This window comes from Parastagonospora nodorum (genome assembly GCF_000146915.1).
Source record: "Parastagonospora nodorum SN15 chromosome Unknown scaffold_3, whole genome shotgun sequence".
Taxonomy (NCBI): domain Eukaryota; kingdom Fungi; phylum Ascomycota; class Dothideomycetes; order Pleosporales; family Phaeosphaeriaceae; genus Parastagonospora; species Parastagonospora nodorum.
Window position 1 is genome coordinate 643,522 of NW_001884551.1, and position 24,987 is coordinate 668,508.

The 24,987-nt window shown below is 53.4% G+C and overlaps 8 protein-coding genes across 8 annotated transcripts; 5 read left to right on the forward strand and 3 right to left on the reverse strand.

Moving 5' to 3' along the window:
• Positions 1–3,419: 3,419 nt before the first annotated feature.
• SNOG_02135 (hypothetical protein) lies at positions 3,420–7,149 on the forward strand (the record flags this gene model as incomplete). Its single annotated transcript, XM_001792701.1, has 6 exons — positions 3,420–3,562; positions 3,630–4,687; positions 4,739–5,044; positions 5,159–5,202; positions 5,316–6,007; positions 6,129–7,149. The coding sequence occupies 6 exons, from the start codon at positions 3,420–3,422 to the stop codon at positions 7,147–7,149; spliced, it is 3,264 nt and encodes a 1,087-aa protein (XP_001792753.1).
• Positions 7,150–7,704: 555 nt separating this feature from the next.
• Positions 7,705–7,997, forward strand: SNOG_02136 (hypothetical protein; the record flags this gene model as incomplete). The annotated part of the gene is made up of 2 exons (XM_001792702.1): positions 7,705–7,837; positions 7,870–7,997. The coding sequence occupies 2 exons, from the start codon at positions 7,705–7,707 to the stop codon at positions 7,995–7,997; spliced, it is 261 nt and encodes an 86-aa protein (XP_001792754.1).
• Positions 7,998–8,429: 432 nt separating this feature from the next.
• Positions 8,430–10,147, forward strand: SNOG_02137 (hypothetical protein; the record flags this gene model as incomplete). The annotated part of the gene is made up of 2 exons (XM_001792703.1): positions 8,430–9,349; positions 9,402–10,147. 2 exons carry the CDS (start codon positions 8,430–8,432, stop codon positions 10,063–10,065), a joined length of 1,584 nt encoding a protein of 527 aa, XP_001792755.1. The 3' UTR covers positions 10,066–10,147.
• Positions 10,148–11,179: 1,032 nt separating this feature from the next.
• SNOG_02138 (hypothetical protein) lies at positions 11,180–14,138 on the forward strand (the record flags this gene model as incomplete). The annotated part of the gene is made up of 5 exons (XM_001792704.1): positions 11,180–11,753; positions 11,819–12,096; positions 12,147–12,766; positions 12,813–13,313; positions 13,358–14,138. 5 exons carry the CDS (start codon positions 11,180–11,182, stop codon positions 14,136–14,138), a joined length of 2,754 nt encoding a protein of 917 aa, XP_001792756.1.
• Positions 14,139–15,196: 1,058 nt separating this feature from the next.
• On the forward strand, positions 15,197–17,938 carry SNOG_02139 (hypothetical protein; the record flags this gene model as incomplete). Its single annotated transcript, XM_001792705.1, has 4 exons — positions 15,197–15,524; positions 15,609–16,221; positions 16,270–16,642; positions 16,691–17,938. 4 exons carry the CDS (start codon positions 15,197–15,199, stop codon positions 17,936–17,938), a joined length of 2,562 nt encoding a protein of 853 aa, XP_001792757.1.
• Positions 17,939–19,122: 1,184 nt separating this feature from the next.
• SNOG_02140 (hypothetical protein) lies at positions 19,123–20,483 on the reverse strand (the record flags this gene model as incomplete). Its single annotated transcript, XM_001792706.1, has 3 exons — positions 19,123–19,513; positions 19,563–20,113; positions 20,163–20,483. 3 exons carry the CDS (start codon positions 20,481–20,483, stop codon positions 19,123–19,125), a joined length of 1,263 nt encoding a protein of 420 aa, XP_001792758.1.
• Positions 20,484–21,529: 1,046 nt separating this feature from the next.
• On the reverse strand, positions 21,530–22,495 carry SNOG_02141 (hypothetical protein). Its single transcript, XM_001792707.1, has 3 exons — positions 22,418–22,495; positions 21,928–22,297; positions 21,530–21,845 (listed from the first exon to the last, which is right to left on the reverse strand). Exons 1-3 carry the CDS (start codon positions 22,431–22,433, stop codon positions 21,689–21,691), a joined length of 543 nt encoding a protein of 180 aa, XP_001792759.1. The 5' UTR covers positions 22,434–22,495; the 3' UTR covers positions 21,530–21,688.
• Positions 22,496–23,355: 860 nt separating this feature from the next.
• Positions 23,356–24,747, reverse strand: SNOG_02142 (hypothetical protein; the record flags this gene model as incomplete). The annotated part of the gene is made up of 1 exon (XM_001792708.1): positions 23,356–24,747. The coding sequence occupies one exon, from the start codon at positions 24,745–24,747 to the stop codon at positions 23,356–23,358; it is 1,392 nt and encodes a 463-aa protein (XP_001792760.1).
• Positions 24,748–24,987: the final 240 nt, after the last annotated feature.

The following is a 24,987-nucleotide window of genomic DNA, read 5'->3' on the forward strand; positions in this document are numbered from 1 at the left end:
TTCGCCCAATGGTGCAACTACGAAGACCGAGACAGTGTCCAAAGGAAAGCCGATAGTCTGGGTTGACGCATCAGACATCATGCGAGGCTGCAAAGTGCAATGTATCGCTGCCTCTGTTGGGCCGTACATAGCCCACAAAATACTGTCTTGGGTGTCGGTACCTCCATATTCTTCAACCACGTCCTGAGTGAGCATCTCACCAATGGTGAGCAGCAGTTTTAGGCCGGGCACACTTGCACGACCATGTAGCAGATTACTCACTACCGTCGGCGTCAACTCCGCTGCGTCCACATCAAGGAGATGCATGGTCTCAGGAAGATTATTAAGCATATCGACGCGCGTGCGACTAGTCAATGTACATCCTCGGTAGAAAGGAAAGAACGTTTCGAAGATTGAGACGTCGAAAGTAGGTGCAGCGAATTGGAGAAATCGAGAGAAATGCGGGATATGGCGATCATGGGCGAGCAGACTCTGCGTAACTGCGCGATGAGACACACTAACAGCTTTTGGTAGTCCAGTTGACCCGCTGGTGTATAGAACGTATGCGAGAGCATTGGTGTTCACATTCGATTTTGTCGGAGGCAATGTGGTTGTTTCGTGTAGTGGTATTTCGTCGATGTACATCTTGATGATGCTCTTCTCAGTCGCTAGGTGCCCCCCACATGCCGAAGTAGTGATTATTAGGCCAGCTGATATATCTTCTAGGATGAAATTGAGTCTCTCTGTTGGTGTATCGAGATTTAGTGGACAAAACGCCCTGCCAGCCTTCAGGATTGCCAAGAGCACAATATAAAGCTCGGGGCACTGTGGTAGTAGCACCGGAATAATGGCAGAAGCATTTTCCAGCTTCTCCAAAGATCTGGTGATGTTCTGAGCAATTGCATCGCTCAATGTGTGCAATGTCTTGTAGGAGAACTTCCGCCGTTTCGATCCGTTTTCCAGGAAATCGATGGCGACCGCAGAGGATGATGGCGCAACCAGATCATGTAGTAGGTCTGGTCCTTCGATCCGAGTAGGGGCTTCGTTGATTATGGAGAGCATGTTGAGGTGTGCGAATGTGGGTTCTGGCGGTTTAGGGGTATAAGACTACACGGAAAGTAACCCAATGTCGTTTCTCATACCAAAAAAACACTTTTCGACGGTGAGTGAGAAATACGACAGTCGTTAACTTCGGTTTTACAGACTCGCGTATGCAAATGTGCCCGTCTGGTACGCCTCAGTGGATGAGAAATTGCCGCTCGATGATTGGTCCAATAAGCCAAAGTTCTTTGTGGCGACAGCATGCAAGGCTGGTGTACATGTGAAGACGTCGTAGCTTGTCCGAAAATGGTGCAGGGCGTGGGTAGGTACCTATTGTGTTCTCGTGCGTCCGACAAAACAATTACAGATTATCCTTTAGCGTTCTTCGCGTCAGCAAAACTGTACGTTCTCGTAGGATTCCGTGTCACGGATAATTTCGATTTGGCTGCGAGTACTATTAGAACATGATAAAAGGTCAGAAATACCTTGAAACATTAGTGACAGAAAGGTCGTGCCGTGATGCTCTTGGTATTGCAACTAATGTGACAGCAGACCAAGAGACACTGAAGTGCCCGTAACGGGTAACGCCGGGCCGCCTTCACATAAACAAGTTTGATGCCTACGAGGATAATTCTCGGCTATGCGAATGAAGCATGGAGCACGGGACTCGTAGATGCTGTCGTTGTACCTGTTCGCGTGTTCTCATCGCTTGAGAACGCAGGCGTCATGCATACTGGGTGCGGCTTGTTAGTCTTACTGTGCGACAGGCAACCACAAATAAAACTTGTCAAACGAAAAAGGAATAGGTCGATATTAGCGAATGAGAACTGAACAAGAGTGGCGCAAAAATCGATTCGAAGAGGGGCCTAGCAGTGGTGAAATAGATGGACAAGCTCCACCAGGCAGAGATGGCCGGTGCGACGGCGCAGAGCGGACTCCTTTTGACAAGCCGCCATGTGCCCGCACCCATCTCTTCACGCGCCCAACGAAGGTAGCAGTGTAACCCACGCGGACGGTGAGTCGTTTGTCAGATGTGGGTGTACCTTAGAAAAGATGCAGCATCTAACGGCTCGAGGTACGACACATAATGTCCGAGTCCGAGGTCGGGCATGGGTATTCTGCGTGAGCGGAGTGATGATCAAATTGGTCGCAGCGCCTGTTCCTACACGTCATGGATCGTACGTCTTCCAACACAGGTTAGTGAGCGGCAACTAATTCATTGCAGCTCACAGCTAGCCTGTTTGGCCAGGTTGCATGATCAGATAACAAATTGAGAGAACGTGCATGCGGCGCACTCTTTCAGCGACTCCAAAGGGCCGTATCCAAGCTGGGAAGTCAACATAAACCACCCAGAAATTCTGGCAAAATCCTGATATTTTATAAAAACTTCGGAGTCGTAGTGCATAGTGGCCGAGATTCCATGAGACGTCCTCGCTGAGCGTTGCGACGAGGCCAAGTACTTCGGCATTGGAGCAAATGAAAATGACTGACCGTGGAAGACAGTATGGACTGGAACTCCATTATTCAGCCATACCTGAAGGCGAGCTCATCAGCAGTGAGAAGATTGACGCGGAACTGGACGCGGCAGACTGACAAGTACCTGAATCGCATCGCTCGCCAAGTCTCGGAAGCGCTAAGCGTGACGCCTAATGTTGTCATGAATCCCTCGGTAACACGCAAAGTAGAATCCCAAACACGACCGACTCACAAACAACAACGGCATCTATGGCCATCACGCTCACTTCAGTAGGCAGTTTCCGCCACTTTGCGTCAATTACCTGCGCAGTGCTATACCGGTTATAGCTATGCACACTTCGGAGTCGCCTTCTGTGCGCCATGGCGCCCGAATGTCCATGGACGCGAACGCGGATAGCTCCGAAACCCAACCCCTTCTCAGTCATACAGATGGTACCCATCACGGTGTCGCCTCTAGAAGACGCAGCATCAGTCAGTGGGAGAGGCACGTAGAACCATCCTTGGCAACTGTGCAACCACAATTCGACGACATTGTGGCCATCAAGAATGTGTTCCTTAAACAGATTCTCGGATTGAATCCATTCAAGACCTCGTATTTTGCTCTTTATCGGCCGCTCGACGACTTCAGGTCTCGCACTATTCTCGCTCTCGGCGTCCTATCTGCCATGGCCGCTGGTATTCCCCTTCCGTTGATAGGAGTTATCCTCGGACGGATCATCAATAATTTCCCACCTCCTGCAGATGAACTCAAGGCTCTTCTTGTACGTCTAATGTCAGTTGCAGTTGGCTACTTTGTGGTCACATGGGCTTGGGCGGTCTGTTGGGCAATCATCGGCGAAAGGGTATCACGAAGACTGCGGGAGAAACTGCTTCATCGCGCCTTGGGAATGGATATGGCGTATTTCGACACGGTATCACCAGACATGGCGAATATATTGACAGAAAAGACGCAAACGATTCAGCTCGGCACTTCCGAGAAGGTCGGGCTATTTATAGCATCGATCTCATATTTCGTATCTGCGTTTGCTGTGGGTTTCTCGCTCAACCCTAAGCTTACTGGGGTTATGTAAGATCATATCTATTCTTGTGCTCAACAAATACCTTTTCGAGAAGAGGTCCGCTGACTTCATTAGGTTCGTCACCGTCATTCCCTCGATGACGTGCGTTGTAATTTTCGGCACCAAGATGGTCTCAAAACTTTCCAAGCAAGCAACCATTTATACCGAAAAAGCTTCATCCGTCGCGGAAAGTGCGATCAGAGGTGTGCAGATTGTTCAGGCGTTCGGTCTTTTCGATCAGCTCAGCGAGGAACATGTCCATCATCTCAGAGCTGCCTTGCGAATTGGAGTTAAGAAGAGTGCAGCTGGTGCAATTATGCTCGGTGCTATCTACTTCGTAGCTTATGCAACTAATGCACTGGCTTTTTGGTATGGTGATCGCCTGAGAGACGGCAGCGCTGAAGCAGGTACTATCTACGCAGTGGTATTCCTCATCCTGGATGCATCATTCGTGCTCGGTAGCTTCGGGCCCTTCATACAGACCTTCGCAATGAGCGCAGCCGCTGGACAATCTGTACTCGAAGTCCTAGATCATCCAGCAACTAGTATCGATGTCTACTCGGCTAAAGGTAGACCGGCACAAAAGTCCCACTTCGAGAAGGATATTGTATTCTCCTCTGTATCCTTTGTGTACCCTGCAAGGCCGACTGTCCGAATCTTGGACGAAATTAGTCTTCGCTTCAAACCTGGTCAGGTGACAGGCCTTGTTGGTCCCTCTGGCTCGGGCAAGTCTACCGTTACGTCCCTTCTCTTGCGCTTCTACGATCCCACATACGGCGCAATCTCGCTCGGGCAAGACCCTCTGAAGACTTTCAACATTCAGAGCCTTCGCTCCCACATCGCTTTGGTCACACAGCATCCAGTCTTATTTACAGGTACTATCCTAGACAACATCAAGCTTGGGTTGCGCGAAGCCCTCTCTGAAGATGAGGCGCTTGTTCGATGCAAGGCAGCAGCGGTGGAAGCTCATTGTGACTTCATCGAGCGGCTACCAGATGGCATGAACACAAAGATCGGAACAGGACCACAGTCCCAGCTTTCTGGGGGTCAGAAGCAACGTATAACGCTCGCTCGCGCTTTGGTCGGCAACCCAGCTTTGCTTCTTCTCGACGAGTTTACAAGTGCCATGGATGGTAAGCACTGTCATTCAAATATCCCTAGCAACTACTAATCGATGGGCCCAGGTAGCAGCGAAGCCACAGTGCTTGAAAACCTGAAGCGTTCTTCCGCACAAAGTGGCCGGACAACAATCATCATTGCTCACAGACTCGCAACTGTACGAAATGCCGACCGTATAATTGTCATGAAAGACGGAAAGTTACAAGAGGAGGGCCAGCACGAGGCTCTTGTTCAAGCCAATGGCGTCTACTCTGAGCTTGTACAAGCGCAGCAGTTCGAAAAGAGAAGAGAGGCATCCACTGCACCGTCCATATCATCAAGCTCTCGCTCATCTCACAAAGAACAGCTACAGTCACAAGGGGATTCCAACAGTGCGCGCTCAGCGGACGCAAGGACACCAATTGACAGCCCTAGATTAAATGCAATAACACTGATCTCAAGATGTGTGGCACTGAGTCGACGGGAGTCACCGGCCATTGTTGTAGGGCTACTATGCTCGATCATCAGTGGTGCTTTGATCATTGGAGAGGTACGTCTTCGAACAGTATAACATTACGTTGGCATGTATAAGACACCTTGGATTGTGGCTGTCCCACGTCAAGAACTGAGTGTCCGCGTGTTTTTTGTACTAACTTTTGGTAGGCCGTACTCTTTGGCAATCTCGTCGAGCTGCTGAACGACACCTCCGGCTCGAACGAGTTAACGGCAAGGATTGCATTGTATTGCCTACTCTTTCTTGTGCTTGCGATTACCGCTTTATTATCTCATGGCTTCGGCAAGACGGCTTTTGGTATGGTCTCAGAAAACCTGGTTCTTCGGGTACGAGATGTGTCCTTCCGCACGATCCTACAACAGGACATAGCCTGGTTCGCAAAGCCAGGACACTCGCACCATGCGCTCATGGCCAAAATCAACATGGATAGCGGTTCTATCAGTGGGCTGTCCGGTGTCATTTTAGGCACCGTATTTTCTGTTGCCACATCCGTACTTGGTGGTATTATCCTTGCACATATTGTTGCATGGAAGATTGCAATTGTCCTACTGGCCGCTGTCCCGGTCATGCTTCTCGCCGGCTTTTTGCGCCTTCGCATTCTTGCGATCGCAGAAGAACACCATCAGACAGCCTACAACGATGCTGCAGCATTAGCATCAGAAGCAACATCTTCGATGCAGATCGTCGCCGCGTTCGGTCTCGAGAAGCACTTCTTTGACGGCTATCAGGAGTCTATACGCAAGCCCTATGAGGAACATCTACGATTCAGCCTGCTAGGTAATATCCTGCTCGCATTTTCACTCTCAATCACCTACTTTGTCTATTCGCTGGCGTACTGGTGGTAAGTTGCCTTTACATTCCCATATTAGCCTTTCTGTCGACATGCTACTGTGGGAGACTTGCAGATCGACAGAACGGTCTTGACAAGATTCTTTAGAATAAAGCTGACTAGAATCACACAGGGGCTCTAAGCAGGTGCGTAATGGCAACTATACCCAAAAGGAGTTCTTCATTGTACTACCTGCGCTTCTGTTCTCCGCACAAGCCGCTGGTCAACTATTTAGTCTTGCGCCCGAAGTGACACGAGCGAAGGCTGCGGCGCAAAGCGTATTCTCGCTTCACGATGAAAAGCCGACCATCATCACAAAGCTATCGTCACCTTCAACTAGCACTGCCGTCCCGGCTGAGCAGAATGCATTACTTGGTGGTCCATCAGCTGCGTATGGTACCTTTGGTACTAGAGGGGAGCTTGAATTCAAGAGTGTCAGTCTCTACTACGATTCACGCCCTGGAGTGCCTGCGATTAACAACGTATCATTCCTCATCAAACCAGGCGAGTATGTCGCCTTCGTGGGACGTTCAGGAGCGGGAAAGTCCAGCACAATTCATCTCATCGAGCGCTTCTTCGATCCTACATCCGGACAAGTATACCTTGATGGACACGATATTCGCACCGAGTCTGTTCAGACTCACCGCTCACGCCTGGCTCTGGTTGAACAGGAGCCTGACCTGTTTCCTGGTACAGTCAAGTTTAATATCGGCCTCGGCAGACGCCCTGGCACTGAGGCAAGCGACGCAGAGATCATCACTGTTGCAAAGAAATGCGAACTGCACGATTTCATCATGAGTCTTCCTGAGGGATATAATACAGAAGTCGGCGCCCACGGATCGAAATTGTCCGGCGGCCAGCGCCAGCGCTTGGCAATCGCCCGGGCACTCATACGAGATCCAGAGATCTTGCTACTCGACGAAGCCACATCGCAGCTTGATGCTACGACAGAGAGAGATGTGAAGCAGGCTATCGCAGCTGCATCAACTGGACGGACTACCATTGTGATCGCCCATCGGCTGGCAAGTGTGCAGCACGCGGACCGTATTTTCGTGTTCGACTCCGGACGAATCGTAGAACAAGGTCGACATGATGAGCTTGTCGACCTGGCCGGAATATATGCCGCCATGGTATCTGCGCAGGAATTGGAGTGACCGGTTTCCTTGCCATCCTCTTAACGCCTGATGACATCTTGGTCGTTGCTTATTACCCACGCTCCACTAGCAGAAGCATTGTCTGTGGGATTTCTCCCGTTCACTAGTTTTCATCTGTCCATCCACCTGTACCATAATTGAGCTTTTCCTTTTTACTTGCCTAGCACATACTGAGTATGCTCGGCTCGACGTGTACAATACTTTGGTCCTAGTATGACCTCCCTAATTCATGCTAGCCCTTCATCAAACAAGGGCTCCAATTCTTTCCGTTCCATCGGATTATTTCGTAAAGCACGACATCAACCGGGCGAAGGCTCAAGAACGGGTCAAGCGCCTCCACCGTCATCCCTCGGCTCAGAAGTTGGATATGCACAAGATCACCGGCTGCGGTGCATTAGCCTAAGCTAGCAGCAACGCCGAGAGCAAGCTGCATACGTACAGTCATGGTGTTGAGCATTACCCACGCAGCCCGCCAAGGTCTTCGATCTAGTCGATCAGATTAGATTCTGTCACGGCATCTGATAACACAATATTTCTCCGATTTCGCTCCGCACCATGATCCGAAGGCGCCAAGCTGTCATCCCACGTATCGCGACGGCATCCGTCACGGAACAAGTACAAGTGCTGCGGGGCAATCGAAAATTTTGCCTGCACCACGAAAGCGCGATGTGGGCCGCCAGCAGCGCTTGTGAGTTATCAGATCAAAATTATCAGATGAAGTTTTTCCTACACACGGCAACGCATGCTTTGCGCCGTCTTGGAACGGCCCGTTAACCACTAAGTACGAGCGGCCATCGACCCATCGTCTGGCGAGCTTCGCAGATCCTGCGCCAGCATGGATTGGCTGAGCTCAAAACTCAGACCGGGTCTTCTCGGTGCAAGGGCTCTGGTCAACAGCCATCTACTCGGCTCATAACGCAGCTACAGCAGCGGTAAAACCTCCATCTGGGCGAACATTGCGTTGTTCTCTCCTTTCAGAACATCCTTTGGAAGCATTCTACACTGCCTCAGCTGTTGGTCTTACAACTTTCCTACGCTGTCGTTCATGTTCAGTGTAGACGTCATACATCACGAGCAAAGCCATATCTAATCAGATTGGGCCCAATTTCAGCGAATTGCGCAATCCTGTGTAGCATCACCTTGGGAGTAACAAGTAGCCGTCATTTGAGATATCTTGTACTCGCCTATTACAGTAAGCAAACATTCCATATAACATGACACATGACTTACACTCATACTAGCAGTCCCTCATCCGGAGTCTCGCCCCGTATAAACGCACTATGAGCCCTCACGCAGATGTCACCTCGAGCGTATCGCATAGCCCTGCGCCGGTAGGGCAGGATGCCTTCAGTGGTTTCCTTACGGAGAACATAGAAGAGAGTCACTTTGCGGCATTTGAGAACCGATCCCACCTTCGCTATACACCGGAGGAAGAGCTCCATGATATGATTTGTGTTGGATTTGGCCCCGCATCTCTGGCAATAGGTATAGCTCTACACGATGCACTGGACGGAACAGATCCCTCACTCGAGGAGATCCCAGGTCTGCAGGGAAGACCACCAAAGGTCGCTTTCTTGGAGAAGCAGTCGCATTTTGCATGGCATGCAGGTATGCTTCTGCCTGGTGCGAAGATGCAGATTACCTTCATGAAGGACATGGCGACCATGCGTAACCCGCGAAGTGAGTTCACCTTCATCAACTATTTGCACCAAAAGGGTCGATTAGTCGAATTTGCCAACTTGAACACCTTCCTTCCTGCGCGGGTTGAGTATGAGGACTACATGGGCTGGTGCGCAAGTTGGTTCGAAGAGGTAGTTTCGTACGACCAGGAGGTCATCAAAGTGACACCAGAGAAGTCTGCAAATGGCGAGATCAGCTACTTTACCGTTGTCTCTCGCAACAACCAAACTGGGAGGACTGAGAGCAGGCGAACGAAGCACGTAGTCATCGCAGCAGGAGGCCAGCCAAACCTCCCAGCACCATTCCCCTCGAACCATCCCAAGATCATCCACTCAAGCAAGTTCCAGTATACGTCGAAACAGCTGTTCCCCGACCACGATGCGCCCTACAAAATCGCTGTCGTCGGCAACGGTCAATCCGCAGCTGAAATCTTCGACTACCTGCACTCCAACTACCCCAACTCGCGGACCCGTCTCTTGATCAAAGGCGGTGCCCTACGTCCCAGCGACGACTCTCCATTGTAAGTTGCACCCATCCTCAGCCCAGGACACCCTATACTCACCGTCCTCTAGCGTCAACGAAATCTTCAACCCCTCCCGCATCGCCACGACATTCGCGCAGCCCCCAACCCTCCGCGCCGCGACCCTTACCCTCGACAAAGGTACAAACTACGGTGTCGTGCGCCTTCCGCTCCTCGAACACATCTACGAAACACTTTACCTGCAGCGCATCTCGCACGGCAACACGTCTGCCGCCGAAGCAAACTGGCCCCACGCCATCCTGCCTTACCGCTGCGTCACCAGCATCGCCGACACACCCGCCGGCGGCGTCAGACTGGAGATCCTCGACCGCAGCCCGCTGTACCTCAGTGAGACAGCCGGCGCGACGGAAAAGACGGAGATGATGGACTTCGACGCGGTGTTCGTGGCCACTGGGTATCAGCGGGATCTACACGAGACGCTGCTCAAGGACGCCCGACACCTGATGCCCGGCGGCGATTTGAAGGACGCGCGGTGGAGCGTGAGTAGGGAGTATAAGGTGCTGTTTGAGGATCGGAAGGTTAGTGATGACGCGGGCGTTTGGCTGCAGGGGTGTAATGAGCGGACGCATGGGCTGAGCGATACGTTATTGAGTGTGCTGGCAACGAGAGGGGGCGAGGTTGTCAGGTCGGTTTTTGAGAAGCCGGGGAAGTGGAGTGGGGGTGATATGCTTGGGGGGTATGAGGCGAGGCAATAGGTGATGAGGCTTTGCTACGGCTGCGTCTTAGTTGCGGTTTCTTTATGTCTTGTTGTTAATAATGTTCATGTTGATGCTGCACACTTGATGCCCGAGGGTCAATGCGTTCAGGCTGTGGTACGGGTATGCCCTGGGCTATAAGGTACTCTATCATTGCTACGGACACTCTGCAAACCGAGCCCGAAGAGTTCCAAGGTTCCGAGGACTGCACTTGATGTTGTACATGCACGATCACTGGACTACCAGACTTGTGCCAGAAGGGGAACCGGACACCGGCTGATGATGTTTTCGATGATGCATCAGAGCTGCGTCTCATGCAATTGCCGCGTCGCAGGATCACAGCCTCGGTAAGCGGTTCGTAGGATTGATGTAGAATGGCATTGGAAACAGATGTGAAGATCAGGAGAGATGGCCCATTTCGCGGATGTATCGCTCCTGGCTGCCCAGTCTCGGGAAGCGCCTGCCGTGGCCTGACAGCGACTGTTTGCCGTCCACCAAGACGCACAGAAGAGCGTATGCAGGCTTCTCGCAGCAATTCCATACACGGTAGAATGCAATAGATACAGGAATAGCCTTCCAGCGGCGGTTGCGCGCTGAGATGGGACGGGACCTGGACGGTGCTGCTTGCGGGCTATTTTGGGGCTAGCACGAGCGCAGCCCAATCCACGGATGGATGTCATGTTGCCAACCTCGAGTGCGCGAAGCCATGAAGTTGCTGCTTTTCTTCACGTCCACCTCCTCAGCCCCTAGAATCCCTCTTCCGCGCCGCCAAACTGCGGCAGTGCCCTCCTGCCGGCTCCTTGGTGTTGCACGCGCGTGAAGTAACCGCCGACGCAGCAAAGGCTCGTGGCTCACCCCGCAGAGAGACGTGCACCCACGGCGAGACGTCTTTCGAGTCCCACACGGGCACGTAAGCGCATTCACTCACCAGTCGACGACCCCCTTCAGCCAGCCTGTGGCACCCCGCCAGAGTCACTCGACGGCGCACTTCGACCCCTCGACCCGCGGCGCAATTCGGCATGCAACAAACAGACTGAGTGCGTCAGAGCTGAACTAGCCAGCTACCGCGACCCCGTTCGCACCTATACCCTCCGCCCACGCATTCGCGCCCGCCATGGACTCGCAGCAGTGGACCGCCTACTCGACCGAAGCGCCACCCGCAGCTCGCCCGCGGTACAGCATGGCCTCGCCCCAGCACGCCGGCGCTCCACAGCAGAGAGACGCCAGCGTGCCCGCCCAGCAGCAGCCGCACGTGAAGCAGGAAATAAAACAGGAGCCCTACACCGCGTCCCAGCCGCCCTCGCGCCAGAACTCGACCGGCCTGCACCCGCCCAGCGGCACCACCAGCCGCGGCCCGGACTACAACGACGCAGACGGCGATGTAGCCATGGACGACGCGGATCCCTACAAGCCCAAGTACAACAACAACATGGCGCGCCCCAACCACCAGCACCGCCACTCGCAGCAGTTCCTGCAGCACGAGGAGAGCGCCGCCGCGCGCAGATACTCGCCCATGAACCTCTCGCCCACGTCGCCGTACCAGGGCACCACGCAGCAGGGCGGCCAGAACTACACCAGCTTCACTCCCCAGGCCCAGGCCCAGTCGCAGCCCCATAGCAACAGGCAGAGCCCAACACGCAACAATCCTTACATGTCGCCGCCCAACAACTACTTTTCCTCTCCCCCAGGTACGTCATGCTGGAGCTCGCAAGCCTTGCTCTTCGCAGTCCAAGACTAATCACCGCACTTGTAGCATCCCGCCCGCATGCGCCACAACTGCCACCCATACAGTCCAACATGAGTCCCGAGAGCTTCTACCCGCAGAGCGCGACGGCGCAATTGAACGCCGTATATAACAGGGAGGCTCGCTCGCCGCGAACGTCCACGAACCCGAATCCTCCCCAGCAGCTACCACCCGGCGGAGGGCCAGTGCCCAAGTTCCAGCCCGTCAAGAACACTGCCGAACTGCAGCCCAAGATCAATGCACAGCCTCCCTTTCGCCGCGCTAATCCCGAGGGAGGATTCATCAGTGTAAGCAGAAGAATTCGAGTTCCCTCATCCCTGCTGACAATCCCCATCAGCCTCTCCAAGCTCTGACGGCTCATCTGCCCATGACATACAAGCTGTGCAACGCCCAGTTCAATTACCAATCATCGCGGAACCCTCGTCGAGTCCTCACGAAGCCGAGCAAGGGAGTCAAGAACGACGGATACGACAACGAGGACAGCGATTACATCCTCTATGTCAACGATATCCTCGGCTCGGAAGAATCTGGGCACAAGAACAGGTACCTGATCCTCGATGTACTGGGCCAGGGTACCTTCGGACAGGTCGTGAAATGCCAGAACTTGAAGACGCAGGAGGTGGTTGCGGTCAAGGTCATCAAGAACCGTACAGCGTATTTCAACCAGAGTATGATGGAGGTTTCAGTGCTGGACCTGCTCAACAAGCAGATGGACAAGAACGACGATCACCACTTGCTGCGCCTTAAAGACACCTTCATCCACAGGCAGCATTTGTGCCTGGTGTTCGAGCTCCTCAGTGTCAACTTGTATGAGTTGATCAAGCAAAACCAGTTCCGCGGACTGTCTACAACCCTGGTGCGCGTGTTCGCACAGCAGTTGATCAACGGTCTGGCATTGCTCGGAAAGGCGAAGCTCATACATTGCGATTTGAAGCCTGAGAATATTCTGCTGAAGAAGTAAGTTCTAACCATTCGAAAATTGGGAGTATCTAACATTTGTCAGCCTCGAGAGCCCTATTATCAAAATCATCGATTTTGGTTCCGCATGTGACGAACGACAAACGGTTTACACGTACATCCAGTCGCGATTCTACCGATCTCCCGAGGTTCTGCTGGGTCTGCCATACTCTGCGGCAATTGATATGTGGTCACTGGGGTGCATCGTGGTCGAGCTGTTCCTCGGACTTCCCCTGTTTCCCGGGTCATCCGAGTACAACCAGGTCTCAAGGATAACGGAGATGCTTGGGCTCGCTCCGCATTGGATGTTAGAAATGGGCAAACAGTCAGGCGAGTTTTTCGAGAAGTCGCAAGACGAGTACGGCCGCAAGACGTACCGGTTGAAGTCCATGGAGCAGTACTCGAGAGAGCACAACTCCAAGGAACAGCCCAGCAAGAAGTATTTCTCGGCAACAACCCTGCCAGACATCATCAAGAACTACCCCATGCCGCGGAAGAATATGAAGCAGCATGAGATCGAGCGAGGTATGTGGTGGATGGTTGCACTGTAAGATTCGTGTAGAGCTGACACATTTTAGAAATGGCAAATCGTGCCGCTTTCATCGATTTCGCGCAGGGGTTACTTAACCTCAACCCTCTGGAGCGATGGACGCCAGCCCAAGCCAAGCTGCACCCTTTCATCACGCAGGCCAAATTCACCGGTCCTTTTGTACCGCCTATGACACTGAAGTCGGGCTCTAGTCGATCGCCAGCACCGGGTGTGCAAGAGCAACAACGATATGAGGGCATGAGCAGACAGCGCCAACAGCAACAACAACAGCAGGTTGCAGCTCAACAGGCGCAAGCGGCACAGCACGCAGCATATGCTAACATGCAGATGAATCAATACGCGCAGCCGAGTCCGCACGTTCAGCCCCAGATGTACAACAACGCGTACACCCCGAACCAAGGGGGCAACCCACCGCCGTACCCAGCTCAAGCCGCGGCGCCTTACGGACAACAGATGGGCATAATGCAGCCGCAGCAGCCACGGCAGTACAATCAGCCGCAGAACCTGTACGCACAGGCAACCACTCGGGCTGGGCGACAACGAGCAACGACAATGGATCAGCAACAGGGTCCCACAGGTATCCCGCCGGCGTTGCAAAGAGTCATCAGCCATCTCGATCCCAACGCACCCATTCGGTTACAGCCTTCGCCGGCATACTACCCGCCACCTCCTGATGGCGCACCTGAAAGTGCAAGCTCGCGAAGACGGGGATCGCGTGCAAACAATTCCAACTCCACTGCGGCAAGAAACCAGAACTTTGTGCGCAATTTAGAAGACCGATCCCTCGAGGAAGGCTTCATGACGCAGAACCATTGGCAATGAGAGAAAGGGGGTTTAGTTTGATCATTACATTTCACATTGCGGCATATGGCCGGCGCTATTTTCGATGAACAGAAGTCGACGGGTGAAGATTTCCAGCACCCTGACGTCTGACGTTCTCCCTCGTCGACTCTTTGTTACACACCGTCCCAGCGAGACCGCGACTCTACTCAAACACAGGCCGAATGCAGTCACTACTTGCACAGCCGAAGTTCGTGGTATGGCACGAGCTGGATCTCGTTTACAGCAAATTGCATCATTTCGTTCCAAGTGGCCAGGAAGATTGACTAGGTCCAAGCCGTCTTTTCCAAGTGAGGGTACATAGGGTCGGGTGACTGGGCAGGGATGTATCCAGTCATGAGTCAAAACTTTCTCGTGCGAGGGACGTAGCTGTTCTGTTGGATCACGCTGGGCAAACATGTCTTTTACCTTCACCTTCAAGATGCGAGCGGGCGGTGGGAGGTGCTTTCTTCAGAACTTGGATTGCGCGAGCGGCCTGTATGCAGATGGGGGCACATCATGTACTTTTAGTAGCATTCGTAAAAACACCAGCTGTGCCTTATCGGCATAGTATTCACATTGTTTCTGTCTGCGGGGTCTTCACACGGCTGAGTGATGTCTGGACAGAGCATGAGGCGAGATTTGTGAGTCAAGTGTCAGTCGATATAGTAACAAGCGGAGCATGTGTTGTAAGCGTGCATAGCCTGTGTAGTGAGCTGCTTCCGGCACAGAGAGTTCGGTTACATGTTCACACAAAATTATACAGGATTAATGTTAAGAGCACCTAGTCATGCAGCATGATTCAATTCTTGAAGAGCATTGTTTCGAGCTATCCTAATAGCTGCCCTTCTATATCGCCGTGTTGGGTGAAGCATTCACTGCCCCTCCATGTCCGACTAGCGCCGCGCTAAGACACACACATCAGTCCCGCAAGCTTGGCGTTGACTCCCAAAATTCGAGAGTGGATTGTTCACCAGGCGACAGGAAAGCGCAACCCGCCGTGTCCGCCACTTTTACCCTCGACCCTCCGGCAAGCCCTACTCTCGAGTACCGCAGCAAACATGTCACGATTCTTTGCCGCCAGCGACAGCTCCTCGGAAGAGTCCAGCGAGGAGGAGCTCTACTCCGACAACGAGGCATCTGCACAGGAAGACTCCGACAAGGACTCGGATGACGATGATTCCGACGACGATGACTCGTCCTCTGGCTCCGAAGCTGGAGGCGCCAACCGTTTCTTGAAAGACGCCGACAGCGACAGTGAGAGCGAGGACGAGGACCAGAACAAAGTGCTCAAGAGCGCCAAAGACAAGCGCTTCGACGAGCTAGAGGCGACGATAAGATTGATTGAGAATGCACAGAGGATCAACGACTGGGCCGTCATCTCAGACCGTACGTCTATCCCGGAAACCACGTCTTTGGGGGCGTGAGAGTGGTGGCGGGGCACATGGCAATGCTAACACGCGCGACATACAGAATTCGACAAGCTGAACCGACAGGCCCCGACGCTGATGAAGCAGAACGATGGCAAGGTCCCCAAGCTGTATATCCAGGCCATTGCCGACCTCGAGACGGTCGTGCTCGAGACACACGAGAAGCAGAAGGTCACGCCCAAGAAGATGAACGCCGTCAACACGCGTGGTTTCAACGCCGTCCGCCAGAAGGTCAAGAAGCACAACCGCGAATTCCAGAAGGACATTGATCTGTACCGGGAGAACAAGGACGAGTTCATGCGCGAGACCGAGGAGGTGGAGGCCGCGCCCAAGGAGAAGAAGAAGAAGTCCAAGATCCCCCAGCTCGGCACCGAGATTGTCGATGAGGCGACCGACGACGGCTTCATCACAGTTGGCGCCGGTGGCAAGGCAGTGCAGTACACACCCGAGGGTATCCTCAAGCACCTGCGCGCAATTGTCGAGCAGCGAGGACGCAAGAACTCGGACAAGCTCGAGCACATCCGGACACTGGAGAAGCTGTTCGATGTCTCAGTCAACGACTACCAGAGGATCCGCGTGCTGCTCACGCTCATCTCTACACGATTCGACTTGACGTCCGGTACGGCAAGCCACATGCACCAGGACCAGTGGAAGCTGTAAGTTGTCACACACTACTGACCTGATGCAATGCTAACCCATCCCAGTGCTGACCAAGAGTTTGGCAAGCTCCTCGAGATCCTCGAGAACACCAAGGAGATTGTTGTCATCGAGAACGCCGAAGAGTGGGAGGACGACGACAAGCTGCCCCCGATCGAGGAGGGCCAGATCTTCCGCATTCCTGGCAGCGTTGTCTCTTTCGTTGAGAGGCTCGACGACGAGCTCACCCGCTCGCTGCAACACATCGACCCCCACACAGCCGAGTACGTTGAGCGTTTGACAGACGAGGCTCTGCTCTACGCCCAGCTCGTGCGCGCTCTGATCTACGTTGAGAGCCTGAAGAAGAACGCAAGCTTGGAGCTGCCACAAGAGTCGCTCAACCGTGTTGTCATGCGACGATTGGAACACGTCTACTTCAAGGTAAGATACTCTCCTGTGCCCCTCATATTCTTCCACTAACAAGCATAGCCCTCTCAAGTTGTCACCATCATGGAGGCCAACAGCTGGAAGGCCGTTCCCGAGACCCTCGATTCCGAAGTCACTCCTCGCGCCATCTCCAACGACACCACCTCCCTCGTCCAGACCCTCAGCACATACCTCTTCCAGAACAGCGAAGGCATCATCCGTGCCCGCGCCATGCTGTGCCAGATCTACTTCCTGGCTCTGCACGACCAGTACTACAAGGCTCGTGACATGATGCTCATGTCCCATTTGCAGGAGACAATCAGCAACTTCGATGTCAACACACAGATCCTCTTCAACCGCGCACTGGTACAAGTCGGTCTCTGCGCGTTCCGCGCTGGTCTGGTCTACGAGTCGCAGAACTCGCTGCAGGAGATTTGCGGCAGCAACAGGCAGAAGGAGCTGCTCGCACAGGGTCTCCAGATGCAGCGGTACTCACAAATCTCGCCAGAACAGGAGCGTCTTGAGCGCCAGCGCCAGCTTCCCTTCCACATGCACATCAACCTCGAACTCCTGGAGTGCGTATACCTCACATGCTCCATGTTGCTTGAGATTCCTCTCCTTGCACAGCTCGGCTCGTCGCCAGACCTCAGGAAGCGAGTCATCAGCAAGACATACCGCCGTCTCTTAGAATACCATGAGAGGCAAATCTTCACCGGCCCGCCAGAGAACACGCGTGACCACGTCATGCAAGCATCAAAGGCGCTGTCTGCCGGCGAGTGGAAGAAGGCAGCCGAGTTCATCAATTCGATCAAGATCTGGGAGCTCGTTGCCGACTCGGAGAAGATCAAGGAGATGCTCTCAGCACAGATCCAAGAAGAGGGTCTGCGAACATACCTCTTCACCTACGCCCCCTACTACGACACTCTCGCCGTCTCCACCCTGGCATCCATGTTCGAGCTCTCAGAACGCAAGGTCTCGGCCGTCGTCTCCAAGATGATCTCACACGAAGAACTCGCCGCCGCGCTCGACCAGGTCAACTCAGCCATCATCTTCCGCAAGGGCGTCGAGCTCTCGCGCCTCCAGACCCTCGCCCTCAGCTTGTCGGACAAGGCGTCCGGCCTCATCGAGTCCAACGAGAAGACGCTCGAACAACGCACACAAGGAACTGCCAACGCTTTCGAGCGACAAGGCGGACGCGGTGGACGAGGCGGTGGTCGCGGACGTGGAGGCGGTCGTGGTGGAGGTGTGCCCCGTGGCGGAAGGAATCAACAGTTCACTGGTGGTGCGCTTGGTCGGGCTATTCAGGCTTAGACGTTGCAGTGGAGGTGGATCATGGATGGGAGTTTTCATTTTGCTGAACAGGGATCATGCAGCCCTTTTAGATCCTCGAGTGCAAGTGAGTTTAATGTTCGTGATTCAAATGAATGAAGGGACATGAACGTGGACCATGAAGTATTTAGAAAGCCAATGGAGTGGGAATGGGGGGAATGGACAATGACAAAAGTATAACGTTATGACTTTGTTTACTGCGCTGATGTGAAGTTTAAGAATTCCTTTGTTTTTACTGACACATCAAGACTCGCCGCAAGGCTCGTTGCGGCACTGCTTTGATCAACAAATATCGAAAAGGTACTGATGATGACCGTTTGACCCAGGTATTTCTCGCGGCCACCATCCAAGCCACCACCACCATATGTAACAAACGTGTAAAAGGCAGGCAGTCTATGTGCACCCTCCACAGAGAGCATTTCCCGTATACCCGAAAACGATTGAAAAGGAAAATAAAACACAAAAATCGGCCTAGGAGACATTTATCTGTTCTCATTCCCCCCTATTCCTCAGCAGAGTCCATCTTCGACTACGCACATACACGCAGCGGTATCCCTGAAAAGATATACAACCACGGGGACTAATTTACTATCCAAAACGAGTTCTTCGGGGAATGCAAATGGCTGTGAATATCAAACTTGCCACAAGATGGTATGGTTTCTGATCTAGCACGGGCGGCGGTCGAGTCGTGTTATTCTCTCTGTGGCTTGGGCTCGAGTGAGTGTGGGCTGGAGATTGGAGACTTTGGGCAACGGCGTGGTATGGCATCGGGTGTGTGTAACTGCACATGAATGTGCCAAGGCTGATTCTCGCGGCAATACTCATATTAGATGGGAGGAAGAAGAGTCATGGCGTGACTGGTGGCAAAAGGATACTACATAGCACTTAATCATTGCACTGCGCTGCGTGCAAAGCTGGGATATAAGATGGAATACAAGAGACAACAGACATGTTGTGGAATGGTTTGAATTAAAGTCAATATGAAAGAGTAGACTATAATAGTAGTGGTATCTTTGAAAGCAAAAAGACAATCATAAGCATCGTAGAAACTGAAAACGCTTGATGCAAACACAATGACGTGTATATGCATCATTCATGTCTACAATCTCTTCATCTTCAAATTCATCATCACACACTTTCCCTCGTGCCTTGTCACTGCAGACGGCCTAGACCATCTGCTCACCATGTCGGCCATTAGACACAGGTCCAACCGGCTTCCTCTGCATGCGGCTGGACGTGCTGCCATGCGTAGCGTGATGTCCATGGTGACCAGCCGGGCCGTCAGGGTGAGGTGCCATAGTGCCGCGAGGACCATCAGCAGCATCAAAGGGTGCGCCGCCCCAGCTGCCACCCTCATGTGTGCCCCAGCCCGCCTTGCGCGTGAAGACAGCGTCGTGGAAGCCATCGAAGGAGCTGGCGCCTGCACCGTAGACGAAAGGAGCGTGGCGCAGGAGAGGGATGTGGTTGAAGCGGAAGTCCCAGACGGAGGCGTAGACCATGCGGTAGGAGGAAAAGGCCATCATGGTACCGATTACGGCGCCGGCGAAGATATCGTACCTGGAGAAGTTAGTCGTTGCAGAAGGTGTTGGTGTGTTGGGTGGCTTACCAGTTGTGGAACTCGTCAATGGTGAGGGCTCCGCCGATCAGGCAAGCACCAAGAAGCGGCGCGTAGATGGCAATGAGCTTCCACATTGCTGGGTGATAGTTGGAGAAGACCTTGAGCTTGGCGTTCAAGTAGAGGTACAGGAAGACGAAGCCAGCAAAAGCAGCCGTGGTGTGACCAGACGGCATTGACTCGAGACTGTCGTTGATCTGCTTCTTGTCGCCTGTGCAGACACTGCGGTCAAACATGATCTGGCGGTAGCCATTGGCCATGTTCAGGCCAGTAGCACCCGCCCGCTCGTTGCCGTCGTTTGGTCCGTCAACATTGAGGTAGCCTGAGATGTCGGGCTTGCACACGGCAAGGAAATGAGGACGCAGACCGCCAATGAGCCACTTGATGAAGACCTGGAAGACGGCGGCGGCAATGAGCGAGTACAGAAGACCGATGGTGGCGTTGTTGACGTCCCAGAAGCTTCGGGCGCGGATCTGGACGATCAGGAAGACTGCGAAGGGGATGAAGAAGGCCATGAGGGCAGCTGCCCAGATGGGAATGATCTGTTGCGAGTTAGTATATGGTCAATAGTTCCTTAGGAAGGGAACATACCTCATTGCGTAGAGGATAAGCAAACTCTGGGTACACAATCTCGCCGTCCCTGAAGGTAATGGGGAAGCTGCGACTAGGCGCCGGGTCCGCCATGTAGACACCAAGACCGATAGCACCCATGATGGCCATGGTGATGATATCGAGAGCAGTAGCCTTGATCCACTGACCAAAGGTCGGCCTGCTGTTGTGCGATGGTGAACCGTGGGACGTCATCTTGGGTTCTTTGCGTCCAAAGATGCCTGCTTTCTTCTCATGGTGAGTACCAGTAGAAGTAGTAGTATCAGCCGCAACAGGCGCGGGGCGACGGTTGAAGAAACCCATTATTGCGGTGTGGGGAGGTGTTGTTCAGCCGAGCGTGTGTCTCTCGTGGTTGACGTGGCCCTGGTGTTTGTGGAAGGAGCAAACAACGTGACACAATGATGTCGCAGGGACGAGAGAATGCTGAGCTGGACTGAACTGAATACCAAAGGGACATTCACTTGCACTTTCCCAACCCTATATACTTTGCCCTTGACACGCACGCGCAATCTCCTTCACACAGGGCAGCACAAACAACGAGCATCTTACATCATTTCCTGTCGCGTCAGCCACAAACCGGTTGCCATCCCTGCCTGCAGCCACTGTCGTGCTGTTACGCGATGCTCGATGGAGTGGTGGAATGCCAATCTGAGCCGCCTTGGGCTGAAGAAGCGCGTTGCAAAAGCTTGATTGTGTCTGGTCAAGGCTTGGTACGGCTAGGTGTGGCTGATGATGACATAACGGCACAGTATAGCCGGTGAATTCACGATGAAACGAGGGCCTGCTGATATCTCTGCAGCAAATTTGTGGCGTTTGGGTGCCGTAGTGCCGTTGATCGGATCGTTGGAGAAGGTTGGCCGATTGTGATGAGCATCGACGTCACGGCAATATGCAGCTGCACAAAGCGTTGTTAAAGTCCGTGCATGTTTTCTTCAATGGACACCAAATAAATTCGATATATTTTCAGAACCAACAAGCTGCTAAGAGGTCTTGGAAGCTCCAGGCTTAATCATGCTGTCTGCGGACAGTTTGCGCAATTGCTCCACGACTCTGGCACCAAAGCACAAACACGAAATTCTTCAGCATGTGCCCCAGTCTGAGGAGGGCGCAACGGCGGCTAGAACGAGCTTGGCCACACTAGCTTTCATCGTCTTCACGGTTCCTAGTTCCAAGTGACATGTTTGGCCACAAGACTAGTTACTTTCCCTCAGCCTTCACGGCAGACTGATGCTTGGATATCGCAAATACAGCTGCAGATGACTTGATTAAGATAACTCGATGCAATCAGGCTCGAACGAATCACTCGCCACTAGACACCTCAAAAAGTCAACTCAATCAATCACTCCTCTCAAACAGCAAAAAAATGAGTTCGTATCAGGGTATGAACAGCCACACAACCACTCCAACTCCTACACCACCTCAAAGCCTCTCTCCTCCCCAGGGTATCAATAATCCACATCCACATCCACACCTCAACACCTTTTCACCAGGGCCTAACACACACCCATTTAATTATGAATATGCACCTCCGTCGTCCCACTCCGATGCCACGTCGCCAGCAACACGCCACACCTTCCACACTTATGCTGCACATCCTTTGTCGAATTCATCATGTACGGGATACAACAGCACAGCGTAAACAAGCAGAGTCCAACGGCCCAGGCACTACACCATTGTCAGCAACTACACTCTTCTTCATGCAAAACCCTCCTAGTATAGTCAGGGAGGGTGTCGTATGTGTACTTACTGCGTGGTATTCCCCGTCTCAAACGCCGTGTTCGTCATCGCGCGCTGCCCGCACGCAGGACAATCCGCGGGCGCAGAGCCGCGGCCCAGACTCGCTATTGGCGTCGCGTTTTGGTACACGGTGCCGCTGGGTTGCTGGGGTGGCATGCCTGGCTGTTGCGGTGGGTGTTGGGGCTGCATATATGCGCCCTGGGGGTGCTGAGGGGGCGGCGAGCCGGCAAACTGTTGTTGCTGCTGCTGCTGGAATTGCACGGCATTGGGGTCGTGGTGTTGCTGGAATTGCGCGGCGTTGGGATCTTGGTGGTAGACGGGGGGTTGTTGGGGAGGTTGGCCCGTGACGTCGGGAGAGATGGGGTATTGTTGCATTGGGACTGAGGTATGTTAGTTAGGGTCTGGAAATGGAAGTGTTTGGTGGTGGTTGGAGATGTAGAAAGCGCGTGAAGCAGTGTCTGCCTTGAAGCGCTGAAAGTCTAGGGAAGTATGTAACTCACCACCTTGTTTCTCCATCTCGACTCAGATAACCCTTCTTCACAAAAGGTATGTGTATATTCTAGGTCTCTCGAAACGATATATCCAGGTAGGTGAGGTTTGTCGTTCGTTGGATAAGTAGTCTGTCTCTGACCCAAGGAAACTACGGGTACCAGGCTATAAATACTACCTAGAAGCCGCAACAAACTACAAACCCGACCCCAATAAGGCGCCCCATCCCACCAGCACACAGCCCTCATCTCCTCTGGCGATCATTACTCGTATCTACACTCAGCTGAGGATCATGTGGCCAATCAGCCGCCCACGGCGCGCGCTTCAGCCTCACGTAGCGCGTGCAGGCACAGGCGAGGCGGGACCCTGCAATCTTGTAGCGCTGTCAGCGTTTTTTGGGGGCCGTAGCCGCATGGTCTGAGGAATTCAATGCGGCGCGGCGCAGCAAAGACGCCTTGTTGTTAATGCACATGCAGATGCAGATGTTGTCACTGTGACGAGACAGGATGCTTGGAATGATTTGTGTTGTGGTTTGACAGAGGTTCGCTGGCGCCGGGTCGTGAATAAGGCTGTGCAAAAACGGCCACAGGACTCGGCTAACATGGCACGGATTGGGATTTGGCGTTGGTGCGGTGGTGTTCCTGCAGTGCAGCGCCCAGGAGGGCTCGTGGCGCCACACTCCAAATGCGGGCGCGATAGAGCGTGTTTGTTATTCTTGTTTAACAAAGCTTCACGTGGCATTGAAGAACGTGGACATGAGGTTGAGAATCTGTGAATGCTAACATGTACCATGCCATGCTACGCTCCCAGTCCGAACAACCAGCATAACAGCATTCTTCGTGTGAATACTGCATTCCTCCCAAATAATGTACATTACACAAAAATCCCTCGAGGTCCATCCCACCCGAATCGACTCACCGGTCATGCACGAGCCCCGCCGTCCTCGGCCTCAATATCGCGTATCCATGTCCTCCAAATCAGCCTCCTCTTCAGATTCCGTCTCGTTGCCGCCGCCGCTCATTAGCTTGAGTTGCTGCGGCGTCAACTCCACCACCATGGGTGCGAAGTCGCCCAACTCGTCGTCCTCATCTGCACCATTGACATCCATCTCCACACGCTCGCCGTCTTCAAGCTCGAGCAGGCCGCGCTTGAGATAGGCGTTATCGAGCTCCCAGCCGAAGGTTTCTTTCAGGTGGTCTTGCAGGTCTTCGAGTTCGTCGACGAGATCGGATTTCCACTTTCCGTCGAAGTCGTCGAGGTTCTTGCGGAAGCGCGTGAAGAGCGGGCGGAGGAAGCCGCCGCCGACTTCGTTCATGTCGAAGAGGCCGGCGTCGGTGGTGTCAGAGCAGTGCGCGAGTTGTGTGCGCAGGACTTTGAGCAGTTCGAGGAAGAAACTTGACCGGTCTTGGATAGCTTGTCGGCATGTGAAGAGCAACTGGAGTATGCGCTTCCATTGCTCGAGACAGGAATTGTTGTTCAGCGTCAAGACCATTAGGAAAGCGAATTGCAGCTCGCCCAGTATCTCGAACTCGCGTCCTCGCTTGTCGCTTGCTTGACAATGGTGGTCTACGAGATCTCCCAGGAACCATGATCGGTCTTGCGCTGCATCTGTCCTTTCTCGTCCCGTTGCGCCTTCCCGCCAGGTCTTCTTCAGATCAATGGGCAGAAACCTCAACTCTTTCTCTGGATGCAACGTGCTGTTACTCGACTCCAAGCCCGGTATCTGCTCCAGATCCTGCGACGCCGACGACGCCGACGTCAAACTCCAGTGATCCGGATTGAGGCCGCATATCCGCGAGAGGAGAGTCGGTGTGATGCGCGAGGTAAGATTATTCCAGTCATTCGATTCCTCAGCCCAGCCCTCCTCAGCTCCGGAATCGCCCTCCTGCACCGTTTGCCGATACGGCGTGAGGCCGTCTTTCCAGATGCTCCCCAGATTCGCTTTCCAGCGCAGCACCTCAGCCTGTGCGGTCTCGGCTACCAGATCCTCTGTGCTCTCGTCCCATTTCTTGACGAAGACTTGTGGCGAGCCCAGACCGGGGCTAACATACAGCCACGCGCCGTGTCTCACGGACAGGGTAGTATCGCTTGCCGCAAAGACAAAGTGCAATCCCGGCGGAACATTTTTTATCCCGTGGAAGCGCGGTGAAGTTGTGAATGAAAGCAGGTCGATGCCAGCGAGTGCTTTGGGCGGCAGATTCAGCAGCAATATGCAATTATTAATCGACGTGGGCGACATGGCAGAGCCGTAGAACAGCTCGTCAAACCACGTGTGTCGTAGAATCTTGGCCGGGATGTGCAAGTTGAGCGCGTCGTGGTGCAGGGAAGGTAAGGAAAGCATAGAGAGCGCAAGCCGCCGCGGTGGACCCGGGCGAATTAAAATGGCTGTAGCCTAGACTAGGTGGAAAATCGTTGCTTTAGGGGCGAAGTGAATGTGAATGGGATAGACGGTGATGGGGAAATGAGTATAGGGACGAGTTGGAAGAATGCCATGTCGTTGAGAGATGGTCTAATGCAGTGCCATGGCATTAGGACATTGCCTATGGGGGCGTATGGGGGCGTTTAGAGTGTGTGCCTGGCC

What these genes read in the sequence shown, in the direction of transcription:
- SNOG_02141 (XM_001792707.1), bottom strand. An exon ending in GAGACGGGGAATACCACGCA is followed by an intron (nt 21,846 to 21,927) that starts GTAAGTACACAT and finishes ACAATGGTGTAG; the next exon opens with TGCCTGGGCCGTTGGACTCT.